The sequence below is a fragment of the Trichosurus vulpecula genome, chromosome 9, assembly GCF_011100635.1.
Source record: "Trichosurus vulpecula isolate mTriVul1 chromosome 9, mTriVul1.pri, whole genome shotgun sequence".
NCBI lineage: Eukaryota > Metazoa > Chordata > Mammalia > Diprotodontia > Phalangeridae > Trichosurus > Trichosurus vulpecula.
Window position 1 is genome coordinate 171,077,651 of NC_050581.1, and position 16,384 is coordinate 171,094,034.

The 16,384-nt window shown below is 37.2% G+C and overlaps 1 protein-coding gene across 9 annotated transcripts in view; it reads left to right on the forward strand.

The window, feature by feature from the left end:
- FOXP1 (forkhead box P1) overlaps positions 1–13,755 on the forward strand; it is a 684,912-nt gene extending 671,157 nt beyond the window's left edge. For all 9 annotated transcript variants that reach the window (XM_036737503.1, XM_036737504.1, XM_036737498.1 and 6 more), the window contains 2 exons: positions 4,113–4,279; positions 9,064–13,755. In XM_036737503.1, the coding sequence (XP_036593398.1) occupies positions 4,113–4,279; positions 9,064–9,208 (312 nt within the window). In that variant the 3' untranslated portion in view covers positions 9,209–13,755. The remainder of the gene's footprint in view (positions 1–4,112; positions 4,280–9,063) is intronic.
- The last annotated feature ends 2,629 nt before the right edge of the window (positions 13,756–16,384 follow it).

The window sequence follows — 16,384 nt, forward strand, 5'->3', positions numbered from 1 at the left end:
CTTTCCATTGCATCCTCAGATGAGAGGGAGTAAAACATTTGCAGAGGGTAAGCGGGTTATTTCCAAACCCTTTAAAAATACTCATGTGACTTTTAATTAAATTACCTAAAGAGTATCTAGATCCTCAGAAATTCCTCATCCATGACCAGGCTGCTCCTGAGGAGTTGGGGTGTGTCAATGTTTTGTTTCTTTTTTTTAAACCACATTTGACTCAGCAGATTAGTTCTAATGAGTTTTCAAAACTTTTAAATAACATTTTCTAAAAATTGAAAATGCTTTTTTCTGATTTTTGTTTGCATTAAGTGGTTAGTGATTTGCACAGTGCCCTCCAGCCCTCTGTAGGGGACAGGTTCCACACATCACTCTGTTTCTGGATAAACTCTCAATAAAGGATTAAGTATATTGTGCACAATTAAATTTGGGAGGGAAATTGATCAGACTTATCATTTAAGCAATTTCATTTTTTTTCCCCAAGCAGGAAACAAATTAATCGGAGAAATGACTTTCTGCATTTCTTTTAATTATTTTAGTTGACACAGTAACTTCAGAAAAGCAAACGTGAAAGCATGTGTAAAGGCAGCCACTGTAAATACCATTCATTAGTAACTTATTTTCCCTGGAGTCGTATGAAGTGTGAATGTAAAGGCTGCTCTGTCTCTGGAATAGTATTAAGATTACAGGCACATTTTGCATTCATGAGGCTGAAAGGCAAAAATGAAATGATCCTGCATTCCTCAGGATTCTGTTAACTGTGTCACTAATATCAATTAGTATGCTTCTCATTACAGAACGTTCATGTTTTATTTCTGAAACATGTGGTGATGTCGTCATCTTTATCCATTCCTGTTTTCTTTGATAACCCCAAAACTACCTTCAGATTTTCCAGGAGAGTAGATTCTCTTTTGCCCACAATAGGTCTAGAGGAATGGATTAATTCCAATCAAAGTCATGGAGTTTTTTTCTCCTCTGCTATTTTGGATCCTTGTGGATAGACAACATCATAAGACACCTCTCTGCTGGGTTAATTAAATGAAGGAGCTAAGCAATGTGGTCATAACCACAGTGATTCTTCCATTGTCATCCATTTCCAAAGAGAAGCAAAAATTTTTAAAAAATGGCATAATCCCTTTTCCAGAAAAAAAAAATGAAAATCTAAAAAGTCTTAAGGAACATAATGTGGCATTCAGCATGGCATGGTACACACCATATAAAGTGGGACCACATGATGTACTACAGAAATAAAGCATGGAACTCATTAAGCTTAGGAATCGTGATAGTAACTAAGGGTAACAGTAATGCTTTGCATTTATAGACTTCCTTTTTCCAGAGAATCGCAAAATGTTTTACTAACATGGATGGGAAATATTTCAAGTGCTTCTGCACCATTATTCAAGCATTTCAGTTTTTTGGCAGACATGCAAACCCTGAAGTGACCTTATAGCCTTTTTGGGGGATAGACTATAAGAAATTAAGTCCATTTTAGGGAAAAAAAAAATTATCCACCTGTGTCTATACTTATATTCTAGTTAAGGAACTGTACTGTAAGCCAGTTGGTTAAAGTGTTGAATTGGGGGCCATTTATCAGGTTATCTTTACCTTTAGCCTAGGTCATGCAGCTTATCCCCTAATCACAAAGTTCTCACGTGTTCCAGAAAAGCAGTGTTAGCTCTTCTCCTGTCGTCTCTTCCTCTTTTCCTGGAGTCAGATTTTGTAGGCTTCTTTTCCATTCTGTGTGCCACGGTGTGAGCGCATAGTGGTCGGGCATTCTTAATTGGAAAGTACAGACATATGTATTTACCCAGGTTTTCCCTGTCTTGGTTATTCTTCCTCTCCTGAGCTCCTTTTACAAAGGTAAAATTAGAAACTTCCTTTGTAGAGCAAGGAATGATTAAGGCAAGGAAGGGAAGTAAACAGTTGCCCCGAAGTGGTTGCCCCATCTACCTTCACCTCCAGTATTTGGAGTGGTGTAGAAACTAGTCTCTGAAGACTGAAAGAAAAGAAGTGTTCATCTTATCCCTCCTACTGCACTGTTCTAAAGTACTGGAGGGATTTATAATTAGTCCCCCCCTCACCCCGCCCCACCCCGAAAGTTGTTGCAAAAAGTCTCAATGTTGATGCCTTTTTGCTCTTTGACTTGAATTTAAGATACCACCACCCTAAGATGGAGGTTCTATCATTTCTACCCAGGTTGAAACCATGAAGTAATGAAAATATCAGGAGAGAAACCTGATCTTGTGACATTCCCACTTCAGAGAAGTTGGAGTACTCATCCCCAAAGAACTGCCCATTATTTGCTGAGGCATGACCATTGGGTTTCAGTGAAGGCAGCTAGGAGGGCTCTTGCCCAGCTGCAGTTTGCAAAAAATAATTCTGGCAATTGCTTTTTCTCCTTGCTCTGCCAAAAAAAAAATGCTTTATTGCAATTACAAGAGATCTGTGTGGAAAAAGTACTTGACTTAAATTATTTCACAAACTGTAGGAAAGTAGGGAATGCTCAGAGTCGCTGTTCATCAAAATGAGTTCACCACATTTGGAAACAGGAACAGAGGAAATAACCCTCTGATTTCTTTTTTTTAAAAAAGGCAGCTATATAAATTCAAATGTGGAGAGGAAGAATCTAAGGCTCTCAAAGAGACTGGCCTTGGCACTAGTCCATCAGCCACAGCTGTGTAGGTGAGTTAGCTTAGCCCCCCAAATACGTGGCATGTAGTGGGAAGTCGTTTATGGATTGGGGGTTTATACCACGTGTGAGGCTGGGATCATTTTAATAGGCATTCTCTTTGCTGCTCAGCTACACAACTTTGAATCTTGCTGCCTAGGGCCTCCCCCCTCCCAACCCCCAAACCCCCATGTACAAAGAAAAGCTCTTCTTTTCTTTGGTATCAGGATTTACCCAACTCTCTGGGCCTATCGTGGAACCTTGTTCACACAGGATGGAAAATCAGGCCTATTGTAGGATCAGTGAGATGCTTTTGATCGTTTCTGATCTCTGACTAGGGTTGCTAAAGCTTATCCTCTATGGAAAAGTTCACTGGGGCACTGTAGCAAAACAAAATATTGAAGTACAGTAGTGTACTCAATGATTTCAACCACTGTGGTATCTCTTTTCCCAAATTATAGGACAAGTATTAAAATTGGAGGGGAAGCCAGTGAGAAAACACACATATTGAAGGTCCACATTTCAGGCCTTTTTTTCTTCATTTTCACTATTCTTTTTCTTGCCCTCCAGAGTTACCTCATGATTCTGGATCTCTTTGTCTACTTAAACATAAAAAAAAAATCATATACTTAAACACCTAGGAGAGAAGAGATATTTAGCCCCCTCCCCCTTTTATTTAAAGGACAAAAAACATTTCAGAAAATATTTTATGTCACCATCAAAAATTCCCCTATAACAGTTATACATAAATTTTTTTAAAAAATCATTAAGCAAGGGAAATATATATATATATACACATATATATATGATTCATATTTTATCATCTGCTTCCTTTCTATAGGGTAAATGTTTATGGAAGTTCTCATAAGTTGGAGCTGTGCAGTCAGAATAATCCTATCAAATCTATAATATCCAATAGTAGCATTATAAAGACGGATAAAGAAATGAAAATTGCATTATGTTTCGCTGTGATCTGTAAATATTCAATTCTTCTTGAAAAGAAAGCACCAGACAGAAACCTCATATTCAGTAGCCCCTTCTCAGCCATGCATTAGCACTAAATGCATGGAACCACTCAATCCGGGTTAAATCCCATTTGGGGGAGGGGAGGCTTCCTTCCTCAAGCCCTCCTCACAGGTGCTAGTATCTGGAGAAAGATATTTTCTCTTCTGCTTCTTGGGATTACAGGATACAGTGATAGGGATTTCTTAAGGCTTGAAGTTTGAAGTATATTGTAGCTTTTAGAGTTCTTGAGTTTATTTTGTTTTTAAGCGAATTATATGATTGCTCTGACTCTAAATCCACTAGAAAGTCTGTTTGCCAGGAAGCAGCGCCTATGAAAATGAGCTCATCATGATTTAGTAAATGAACCTGTAATACACCCCACCTATTTATCATGTGTGTATCTTTCTAAGTCTTATTTCTTCATAGACTCTTTCCATGTTTATGGCAGGCTTCGATGGCTGAGAATAGTATACCTCTCTACACTACTGCTTCCATGGGAAATCCCACTCTGGGCAATTTAGCCAGTGCTATGAGGGAAGAGCTGAACGGTGCGATGGAGCACACAAACAGTAACGAGAGCGACAGTAGCCCGGGCCGTTCCCCTATGCAAGCAATGTAAGTATAGAAAAACATAGTGGTTACATCCTTGACACTGATGACCTGGGAACCTTTGGACCATGATCCTGTTTTCTATCAGAGGTGGGGAAGGGGAGAATTCCTTTTCTGAAATTCCCATTGACCTTGGTGTTGGCATATGTTGGAGTTTCTGAAAATGTTTTGATAGATTTGAAGATCAAAAGGGGTCACTGAACGCCTTCCATATAAAGCAGTGGCTTTATCTCGTTCTACAACTGCAAAAAGAAATAAAATTAATTCTCTTCTTTAAAGCCAAGGACATCATTCAGGCATCATCATCATCATCATTATTACTATTACTCCTGGGCATTTCTATGAAAATATTTTTGATTTGCCCAACTTTCCAACATCTTAAGATTTGGGTCTCACATAGTTTAAAAGGGGAGAGGAAGGAGAATGAGTAGTACGAGGAGGGGAAAAATATACTTGTTTACTAAGTTGAATTATAAGCTTAAACTAACATTCCAAACACAACATAATTTCCAGGCATTAATGATGGCACATAGGAAAGGCTACATGATTTATAGATTGCTCTTAAAATATCAAAAGGAAAATTAATAGGAACATTATAGCAGCAGACGGCAGTATAATGAGTGCATATATAACTGAATGAAATAATGGGAGCTTGCTGTCCATGCTAACTGTGAATGGCAACGGGGCTGCTCTGTACAATAGGAAAGGGTAAGGCAGGAAGGGCGTAATGTCCCTGTGGGTGTGTGCAGTATTTATGGGGTGAAAGAAGTGAGTTTGTGTGGCTGTAAATAACCCCCGTCCCTCCCCGCAAAAAGATCAGAACAGAGTGATTATTTGAATACTTGAGAAGGAAGCTGGAGTTCTAAAGGTCTCAAGATTCATGTTTATTTGGGGAGTTGACCTCTTTCAGGAAATGAGGCATTTTCGTATTTGTGACACTCTCGGTGCTTGGTATAGTTTTCTTATCAACACTTCTAGCAAGTAAGCAAACCTTGGGCCACAATTTTCCAGTCCCATTTTCCAGCATCTCATTTTAAGGTCATGTGAATGACTGAAATGAAAAAGTGGGAAAAGATTTAATCTGTTACGATTAGAATCACAAGGAATCGACATAGGATGATGTCGCCTTGCCCTGTTGGTTTTTTCCCCCACCTCCATATTCAGGGTAGGTGGGGAGGGAAATCTGGAACTCAACATATTTTGATATTCCAGCACTAAGACTTTACCAGCAACACTCTTCAAAAGAGCTTTAAACTGGCAATAGTCATTTTCAATTAAGATGGACAGACCCATTGAAAAATGTTGATTCTGCCGTTAGTGAGACTAATAGCTTTGTGTTCTCTAATGCTAATGTGAATATATATTGTTTTCATCTTTATCATTGGTGTCTGTCTGAATTTACTTTTAAATATTGAGGTAGTTTATTTTCAGTTGTTCAGCAATGATTTTTTCCAGGCTAAAGTCCCCAGTGTTTAGTTGATGGAGTGACCTCAGATGATGGACAACCTAGGAAATGATCCAAATGATCTCTAGTAGGTACCACGATAATGTGTGAGCAGCATTTTGGAAAAGCAGAGTTAGAATTTACATGGCCGGTCCAGTAAATACACTCCATACAGTGATGCCATTTATTTAAGAATTTCATTTTTACCCAGCCAATTTCCAGGTGATATTTGGGATCCTGGAGTTTAGTACTGTAGAAATATGTGGTCTCTGAGTTTCTAGTGAAACTTGGGTTGCAGAATGCTTTTGAAGGAAGGGAAAATGCGTATGGCATGTTGCTCAAATCTCCCAGGTTTACGCTGTTTGCTAAATGTAATTATATGTCAACAGCAGATTTCCTCTGTCTACTATCAGTGTCATAGACAGTTACTCTTTGTGACCTCTTATTTTCATTAAATGCATTTTATAATGGCATTTTTTCATTCTCCTCCAATATGCACTACCCTGCTATGATGCAAATTGTTTTTTAACTGTTCCAGGATATTGGAATAAATCAAGCCTTAAACTTTATCACCGGGTTTAAAGGACCTTGTTAGCATGGCAACTCAGCTAATATGTAGCGAGTGTTCTGACCAAAGTCTTCATTCTTCCCAGTTTTCCTGACACTCAAATACCACTACATTTATTTCTCTTTTGAAAACGCTCGAAAGGCGTCATCTAATTACAGCTTCAGGACATAACACTTTCATCCTGATGTGCTCTAAAAGGTGGCTACAAAGCAAACTGCTTCATGCTGTGTACACCACCAGAACACAATTCCATTAAACAAGTTAGTTTTATTTAGAAAAAAAAAAAGAAAAGAAAAGAAACTACTTCTCACAGAATGGACAAACAAAAGAATTACTCAGATGTCAGAAGAAGGGAAAGTTGTGGTTTATCAAGGTTGTGCATCTTTAACTCTTTTAGAAGCAGTCATTCTGTTTTCAAAAAGAAAAAGGGAAGGAAAATGTGGATTGGGCAGGCCCTCTTTTCTGGGTGATGAGTGGCTCTTGGTGAAACATAGTTTTAAACTAGTTTGGGATTTGTGATTTATCTGCAGTGAGAAGCCCTACAATCTTTTATATTTTAAAACCTCATACTTTTTATTATCTAAAGTAGCACATCCCATCTTGGGTTTTGTAACACCCTAAGGTGTCTAGTGATATCTTATTTCAAACTCAGCCATGACTTTTAATTTTGGTTTCATGTTAAAATCGAAACAGTCCTCTGTGCCATTTCAGGGCAAGAGAGATAGAAGGAATTCATTCATTAAATAGATATGTATTAAGTCTCTAATATGTGTTTGGCACTGAAATCAACCAAAGTAAGAGGAAGCACCTTCCCTGACTTCACACGTCTGCAAATGCACAATTGGAGTTGGGGCTCTGAGATCACAGGGAATGGTATGTCTTGAAGTATTCAAAGATCATACATCCTTCTTCATATTGCTATGGAGCAACTGGTGCAGGTTAGCACGTTTTCGGTTTTGGGGGTGTTCTCCCTGCCCCCATCATCCTAAAACAAAACGAATTTCTTACCTTTTTTCTTTCCCTAATGCCATGACTCAACTCATCTCATTTTCAAAACTTGTTACAAGTAAAGTCAAAGGCTTCAAAGTCCAGTAGCACCGAAAAACCAAAAGGAGGAAAGTGACAATATCTTCTATGCTCTTCATAATGGAGGAAAACAGGGCAAGTATGTCCTTGGCTCTCTAAGTTAGTGGAAGGAATGAGATGAACATACAGAGAGACTTGACCTGAATGTGGCATACCTAAAAGCATAATAGGGAGCGCTGTTAAATTTTTGTTTAAATTTTTGTTCTATTTATTCATGAGAGTATGAGCTTGCTTTAAAGAAAAAAAAGTCTTTTTTCTAAGAACCATTCCTCAAACTTTATCCAAGTTGCATTAAGGTTAAAACCACTTAATGTTTGAAAAGTTTCTATCTTCCATAATAGGCCAGGGCAGAGGTTTTTAATCGAGTCCATGAACTCTCAAGGGTGTCCTTAGATGGCTTTCAGGGGAGGGGCGGGGGAGAGGGTGAGGGGAAAAGGGCATATCTGTGAATTTGTGCTTTTAAAAACTGTATTTAGTTTGATCGATTTCCTTTGTAATCCTCTGTATTTTATTTTATGCATTTAAAAGCATTATTCTGAGAGAGAGTCCATAGAGGCTTCCTCATACTGCCAAAAGGATCCGAGATGCATAAAAAGGGTTCAGAATCACTGGTCCAAAGCGATATTCCAAAGTTATATTCTCCTTGTTTTTTTAATATGGTTTATCCCCTTTGTTTGGCATTTGTACCAACATCTATTATTTAATAAGCCAGTGGTCTCCATTACTGTTTCTTAGTCCCAATATGTGATAACGTCAATAAAAACCAGTCCTTTTCCATTGATAGCCCCACCAAGGAGACCATGATAACTCAAATGGGTGTTTTACATATCAAAAGCCTCCGAACAAAAAAAGTAATTTGTATTTGTAAAGGATCGGTTGTAAATATGATTTACGAACAACATTTCTCAATTGTTATCCTAGCAGTTTTGTAGGATCACCCCACACTCCCCTGCGGGTTATTCATGGGCTAGTCCATAATGAGAAATTTGGCAGATCTCATCTCCGTAGAGCATGCTGGTGCCCACTGTGAAGCTGGGGATCGTGTCTTGCCTTGTTTACAGCTGACAGTGTTATTATTCTCGTTAGGGCTCTGCTCTCTTATCATATTGTTGTGTTGAGCGGGCCTTTTCCTCGACGTTTGTGTTTCCTGGCAGGGCTTTTCTTCCCTTATTGACAGTTTGTAAAAATATGCATTAATTTGGAGTTTCCAGCATGTATCATGGTGTCTCTTTGCTGTGTTTGCTTGAAGTTGATTAATGATAGAACCTCACTTGGGGTCGTCCTCTGGAGAGTTGTTTCACAGGTTCTGCATGTTAACTAGAGAAGCAGAGCGCACAGCTCGCAATGATTAGCCCAGACTCCAGGAACTCCGAGGTCTGACAAACCAGCATTTTGTTGTACAGATGTTTATTTCACTTATTTATTTGAAGATTGTATTAATCAGCTCAATGTGTCTACTGAGAGCATAATCTTCAAAGGGGTGAAGAGATAATCTAGAAGAAAAAAGACTTCTTTCAGGGAAGTTTTTTCTTGGGTACCAAGTAAAGACAGAATGACTCATGTGTTCCCTAACAAAAAAGTAAAAAGTTTAATATTCTTTGGAAAGATGCATTTATGCTAATCATCTTATCCATGGAGTAGACCTAATTAAATTGGAAACTTTGCTCATTGGTCATGTTTTTCCCCCTTTAGGCACCCTGTGCATGTCAAAGAGGAACCTTTAGATCCAGACGAGAATGAAGGTCCACTCTCCTTAGTGACAACAGCCAACCACAGTCCAGATTTTGATCATGACAGAGATTATGAAGATGAACCTGTAAATGAGGACATGGAGTGAATGTCTGATAACCTTACCCTGAGAAATGAAGATTGGGGAAAAAACAAAACAAAACAAAACACGTCAAAGTCCGCTGTGAAATCTCTCCATTATTGTACAGTCTGGGGGATTTTCACTCCATTTTGACAACTCTGAAATGTGTTAACTCTTAGTGCCATCAAGTATCCCATTTGGGAGTATTTTTGATTTTTCTACTTTTTGTTGAAAAAAGGAATTTGTACTCTGTGCATTGGATGGACTTGTTTGGTACTTGGGATTTTCCTCTCTTACAGTCAACATCAGTGTTGTAAATTTGCTAAACTGAATCACTTACATTTAGCAGCAGACTTTGGACTGCAGTCCTGCCAATCACAGACACTGAGGACGTCAGACTGAGCATGTTCACCCAAACTGCAGATCAAGCCTTTGCCCAGATTTTAAGGATTCCAATGGACCACATATTTGCACAGTACTTACTGCATGCTGATTATCACTGCCTTTACTCCATTTTTTTTTGCTTCCATTTGGGATGGGGAAGGCCTCTGTGTGTGTATTGGGGGGTGGGGTTGAAGAATAATTATCCCAAACTTTTTAATGTATTGCTTTTTTTTTTTGGCTTCTACTATACCATTTTAAGTTCTGACCTCAGGCCTCAATTTGGGCCCAGGGCCTCATTGAGGCTTTAATGTTTTCTGTACTCTGTGATGAATGTTAATAGGTGTTTTTATTATACAAAGCTGAATGTCATTTTCTTGTTTGTAGTTTTCTGTCATTCATTCCAATTTCCTTCAGATAGCACCCATGTTTTCTTTAAATTCAGAAAACATTCCGTTTTGGTCTTTGCAAGAAGGTCCCAAATGCTGCACTCTACCCCAGTGAAGGTTGTTCAACTCCAAAAGGATGAAATCCTGCAAGAATGCGAATGAATGACAGACAGACAGACAGAGAAACACTGTAGAAAGCAACGCAGATTCATTCCACAAAGCAGTATTTGGGAATTTTGTCTTAGGGTTGTTTTCTTGGCAGCCACAGTGATCGTTAATAAATGCCACCTCATCTGTAACATCACCAGGATATTTAGCACCAATTGAATTCAGTAGCAGCTAGTATCAGTCAATCAAAAAGCATTTATCAAGAGCCTACTGTGTGTCAGGCACTGTGCTAGGCGATGGGGACACAAGAGTGCAGTGGCAGACACTCCCTTGTTTGACACAAGTTTGGATGGACCAACAGCTCTCTGAAGTAGTCATAAGGATCTGTGTAGGGTACCCACATGGGTTACATTGTCTGCAAAGTGGTGAAAAATGTCACGGACTTCACAAAATACCATTCCTGAAAGTAGTGGTGTTGTAACTTAATTTAGGCATCCATCCATTAAGGACTGCTTGGTGGCATTAATCTGCTTGAATGCAAATTCGATTTCAGATTGAACTTGTTATGGAAATTGTTAAGGACTGAGCCCAGGAAATGTTAAAGTGTTAATGATTCCAATTGTGCAAATTCTGTACTGCAGTTTTTGTTGGTTCTGCAATATTCCTATGCCAACTCGTATCACACACTCACAGTGAGAGAGATGGTGGCAGTCTCAGGACCGGAGCTTGCCTTTTGGAGCTCAGCGGTTCTCATGATGCACGATGCAGAAAGCTGGAATTCTCCTTCAGTGCCCTCAGTCACGAAACACCTGAGCATGTTCATTCTGCAATCACTGTTGTCACTCAGTTATTTATGTAGGATGGTAGCTTATTTTTTATTTTAGTTTGAAAGCCTTTCAGAGCTTAATTTATATTCTCCTTTGTACTTTTTTTCTAAAATTACCAAAGATATTACACAAAGGTAAATTATGTTCTCTGTTATATGCTTTATCTTATGAAGCCAAATATCCTCTTATTGTTGATCAAAGGAGGTGACAGAATTTAGTGGGAAATGGCAAGACATGGGCTATTGCTAACCTGAGACAGAACTGCTCCTTTATTCTATAATAAATTTAGAAGGCCAAGTAGGTAACGGAACCAAAGTTGTTGCTTTTTTTTTGTGCACCTCTACAGTGACTGAAGCTCACTACTGTAAGGAAAAATTATGGGGGCTGTCAAGGATCAAAGTAGGGAACCAGTATTAAAGGAACTACAGAAGGGGAGAACTCTCCCATGAAAAAAAAAGTGAATGTATGTTGCAGAAAATTAGTGTATCCAATAAAGGAGACAGTTAAATAAAATTCAGAGAGAACAAGAAAAGCTTCCATGATTGAACTGGGACATATAATAGATTTTCTAGGGGGAAAAAAATGTTTGTTTGACAGATTGTATGCCACTTTTTTTTTTAAAGGATTGTGCTCTGATCACATCTTGAATTTTGGTTTATCTTGGCATAATTTCTGTTTTTGTTGGTTAGGTTTTGTTCACCATTTTCTACAAAGAAATAACACTCCTGTCCACTCATAAGCTTGGTACAAGAAATAGAAACTTGATTGGCAGTTACTCTTTGGAGCTCCATCCACTCTGCTTCCCACCATACAAAGGGCAGTCTGTGGTCATTTTAAACTTACCCTGATGTGCGGGCAGTAGCCCGATGGGATCATGAGAAGTGGGCCCTGTGTTTCTAAACTGAGTGGGTTGCTGGCTAGTTCGGTATTCAAAAGAGGTTAAAAATCTGGTAGATTAGTTCATTCTCAGCATGTGTAGCTAGACATGAGTAAAGAGAACAGCATGAGAAACTGTTAGTTCGCATACCTCAGTTCAAACTTTTAGGGAATGAGTAAAAGAAAAATACATTGCACTCAGTTGCACTTAGTTGTATGTCTTGCATGCTTAGTCTAAAGACTGTAGCAAAAAATAAAATAAAAAGAGAGAAAAATTAGATTTTACGTCTCTTGCGGGTGTCATGGCCTCGCAGAAGAACCAACTGAAAAAAAAAACCAATCTCAGGCTTTCTTTCCGTCAAGCAAACTTCACTCTGATTTTTACAGTTCTGATTCCGTATCCCTTTGGGTACCCAGTTGCTTCTTTAGGGTGGGGTTTATTATGTTGTACATATATAGCCCGCTGTGTCTGTGTGAGCCTTTGTCTTTTTTGGGGGAGGGCGGAGGGAGGTTCATTTTTTAGATATTGTTCCTAAAAAGGAATAAATGCATACACCTGTTTGTCAAAACACCTTTCCTTTTTTTGTGCAACTGCTTTATATTAACTATACTAAAAATAGCTTTGGAAAAAAAAAACCTACTGTATGTAATGGGATTGCAGAGTGTGCTGCACATGTATTTCATTTAGTTATCCTTGCTTTAAGAATATTGGATGACATTTCCTGACATGTGGGAGAAAAGCCCTGACCCTTTTTTTTTTTTGGCTTTTAAATTGTAACATAGTTGACAGATTTTGTTTTGTGTTTTTTTTTTCTGTTATCATTGATTGAAGCATTTTGTACAGTTGTGTTTTTTTTGTGTGTTAAGCTGGTTTTTTTTTTTTTTGATACTTCCCCCCCTTCCCCCTTGTGTTATTCTACCACTGACATTTCCGGCTGTCTTCAATGAGTTCCTAACATTTGAAAAGGAAAAAAAAAATGTTGTTGAAAATGTTTTCTCCTGCTGCAGTAAATATTTTGCATGATGAAAGTCCAGGGTCACACTTTCAAAGTTTATCAGTGAAGTAGTGATTATTAATGGGGAGTGTCAAAATATTGAACTTTTGTATAAAAAAAAAACTTTACAAGGTGCCAAGATGTAAAGACAATTTGTTACATGTTTTTTTTCTCAAAGAAAAGCGTACATTATGAAAGTAGTACCATGTATCAGGTAAACACGCTGTCAGGAATGAGGGTCCAGCCTTCCTTGTCCCCAGAGTTTGTAAATGTGAAACCTGTTTGGTTTCTGCATTTGACTAGCAGAAAAATGACCTATCAAGGCTTATGTAGAATAATTGTGACTACCAAGCTGGCTGTCACTTTTTTGATGCTGACATAGGATGGTTCTTACCTAATTCCCAATGCTCTGTCTCAGAACTGCTATGGGATACCTCAGATTTTCAATCTACAACTACTGTGTAAATCACTAGATATTTTATCCAAAAAAAAAAAAACTTTTTTAATGGGGGGGAGGGGGGAAGCCTTGAGAATTCTTGTAGTTTTCAGATTACAAGTGAGCCCCATTTCTTAAGAATACAACGACTGTGCATAGAATGGTTTTAAATCTCTTTGGTACCTTTTAGTTAATAACTTGCACCGAGTTTTTGGGATGTTTAGAAAAGAGTTTTAGCTTTCTTATCTCAAGGATCAAATTGACAGCTCCAGTGGCATTTCATGGGCCTGCCATAGTTTATGAAATACCTGCTACACATAAGCCTTGATGAAAATGGTACAGTCCAGACTGTTAGCATGGTGCTGTGTGTGTATGTGCTGCCAGTAACGAGATTTTTTTTGATAAGGCATAAAAGAAACTCATTCCTTACATCAACTGTAATTCCATCATTCCATGTCTGTTGATACAGACAATAAAAAAAATGTTGTGTAGTCAGTACTAATTACTGACATTATAGCATTCTCAAATGCAATAAAAATGCTGGTTGTTCACACTGGTCGTACAAGTTGCCACAGACTAAGTTTTTTTTTTCTTTTTCTCCTCCCTGCCCTGCTGTTATGTATTAGTCGAATTGCATTAGGCTCTATCACCAGCTGCTTCAGTTACCTAATTATTAGTCAGCTTTCAAGAAACGAGGGCATGAAGCAACTTCTCCATACTTGCTGGACACACCAAGATCAAAGTAAAAATGTCCCCTTAGAAAAACTTTGAGAAAAGAGCTGACTTTTCTCTCGATTAAACACACACTTATTTTCTTTATCAAATTTTATAAAGAAAAAAATAAAGTGTTTAATAACTAGCATTAGTAGCAAACTGAAAATTCAGAGGAAAGTGATTTCATGAATAATTCATTAAAATTTCACATCTGCAAGATTAGTCATCCAAATAAAATGCTAATGTCAAAAAACATGCACCGTCTATAATATTCTCATCAAGAAATCTTTTGCATATAATGATAAATGCTTAGATTAGAACAAATGATTTTATAAAAATATTCTTATCATAAAATTACACTGGATAAATGTTACTTTCATGGGAAAAGAGTAGAACTTGAGTTACTAAATATTCCATCAAAATCATCTTGATTTTGAAATTTTGATGACCTATCTTTAAAAGAAGTTGCTGTTTCTCTTATGTTCTTTGATGCAGATTTCAGAAAACAGGCATCATTTTTAATAAAAGTAAAATTGCCAGTGTATGGATGAGCATCTCTTTAAATGAGTGCCTAGACAACTATAACATAAAACCAAAGAATAGGGGACTTAGGACAAATCACGCAAACCATTGGATGACTTTGAAATTAACCTTACATTTTTTAATTTAAGCAAAACACCCATTGACACCGATGGAAGCATTACTGTTCCCCCCCCTTTGAAAAGAGATCTTAAAGGGCATGTTTGACAATGCTCTGGAAATTCCTGTGCCTACTCTTAAATTTCAAACCAGCAGAATGTTCATTGGTACAATAATGATGCCATCTATACTTCAGAAACCCTTCACACTAGTATAGAACAAAAGTTAAAACGAGCTTATTTCCCATCCTTACCAATATACATATAATATTAGTGAGTATTCATGGAAAACATTTCATATGATCATTGTATCCAAAGTGTCCTGAAAGTACAGATGTTACAAATGGAATATTTGCAAAATCCACAGTTGGTTTATACATATAAACTGGTTCATGCAAACATTTTATACATATAAACCAACTATCCATTTTGCAAATATTTAATGTGTATATATATGTGCGTGTGTGTATATATGCATATAAATGTGGGTGTATATATATATATATATATATATATACACACACACACAAACATATATATATATATATATATATATACACACATGATGTAAAAGCCCCCACAGAGAAGTGGTTCTTTTAAATGTTGGCATTGAATTCAAAGAGAAGTATCCTATAGTATGTTCAATTCTACATTATTAATTTAATTTATTTCCATGAGCTGCTTCTACCCCATTCAAAATGGAAACCAAATACAATTAGTTTTTCTTGCCCTATTAATCAGACTATCTCTTCAATGATGATGTGACATGTTGTTATTATAATATGTTAAGACTTACCTTTCATTATTGTTGTGATGTCAAAAAAAATAGATGCCCATTGTAATATACTGTGTTTCTTAAAATCTTGCATGTGTGGAATTGGTGAAAGGTTTAAGGGAGAATTCACTTTTGTGGGTTCAATGGGTCCATGATCTCTTTGGTTGGAAATTAAATACAATGCAAAAAAAAAATTAGTTTAACTCTAGGAAAAAATATGGTTTACGGAAACCATTATGACAGTTTCGGTCTAATAGTATCAACTTTCAAATAAGCCTTCTTCAGAACTTAGAAGCTTTACCCAATAGAGCAATCTGCCAACAGACTTTCAGAGAAATGGTACATGATTGCAGTCAGGATCTCTTGGCTCAAACCTTATCTTATACATTTACTAGGTACATGACTATGAGCAAGTCACATAAAATGCTTCTGAACCTTATTTCCTGTAAAATTAGGATGGAAATATTCACAATCACAGAATTTTCTAGTTAAAAAAAGAGTCTTTAAGCTACATACCTCAGAGGGCTAACTATTGAAATGCGAATTGTTTTTCCATATTGTTTTATTTAAAAAAGAAAATGAAAAATAATATTTTTCCTGCTCCCCACTTTTATGCTGATAGGAGGGTGATGTTTAGTGAGTGATTCTTACAGAAAATACATCCATTTGAAATTATTAGCAGTCCACTTTTTGTTTATATAAGTAGCAGAAAACACTGGAGGAAAAATAAGCTTCGAGTTAAAATGTTAATTTGAAGGTAACCGGCCTTTCAAGAATTAATTTCAGCCAAGGCAATAATCATTATTTACCAGCATTTGACATTTTTATCACTCATCATATTAGCAAATTTCCATTGAAAATGCTAAAACGGTTCGTCATAAGGCAGATAACTGCTTTAGCTGTAAAAATGACCAACACAAGTGCCGGTGCTCACACATTAAATTATACCGTAATTAATAAAGACAGTTAAGCTGTCTACCAGCAACAGCAATTTAGGTAACCACATTTGATCGGCTATAAATTATAACTACATTAAAATTCCAGAAATATTAGCAATATGGATT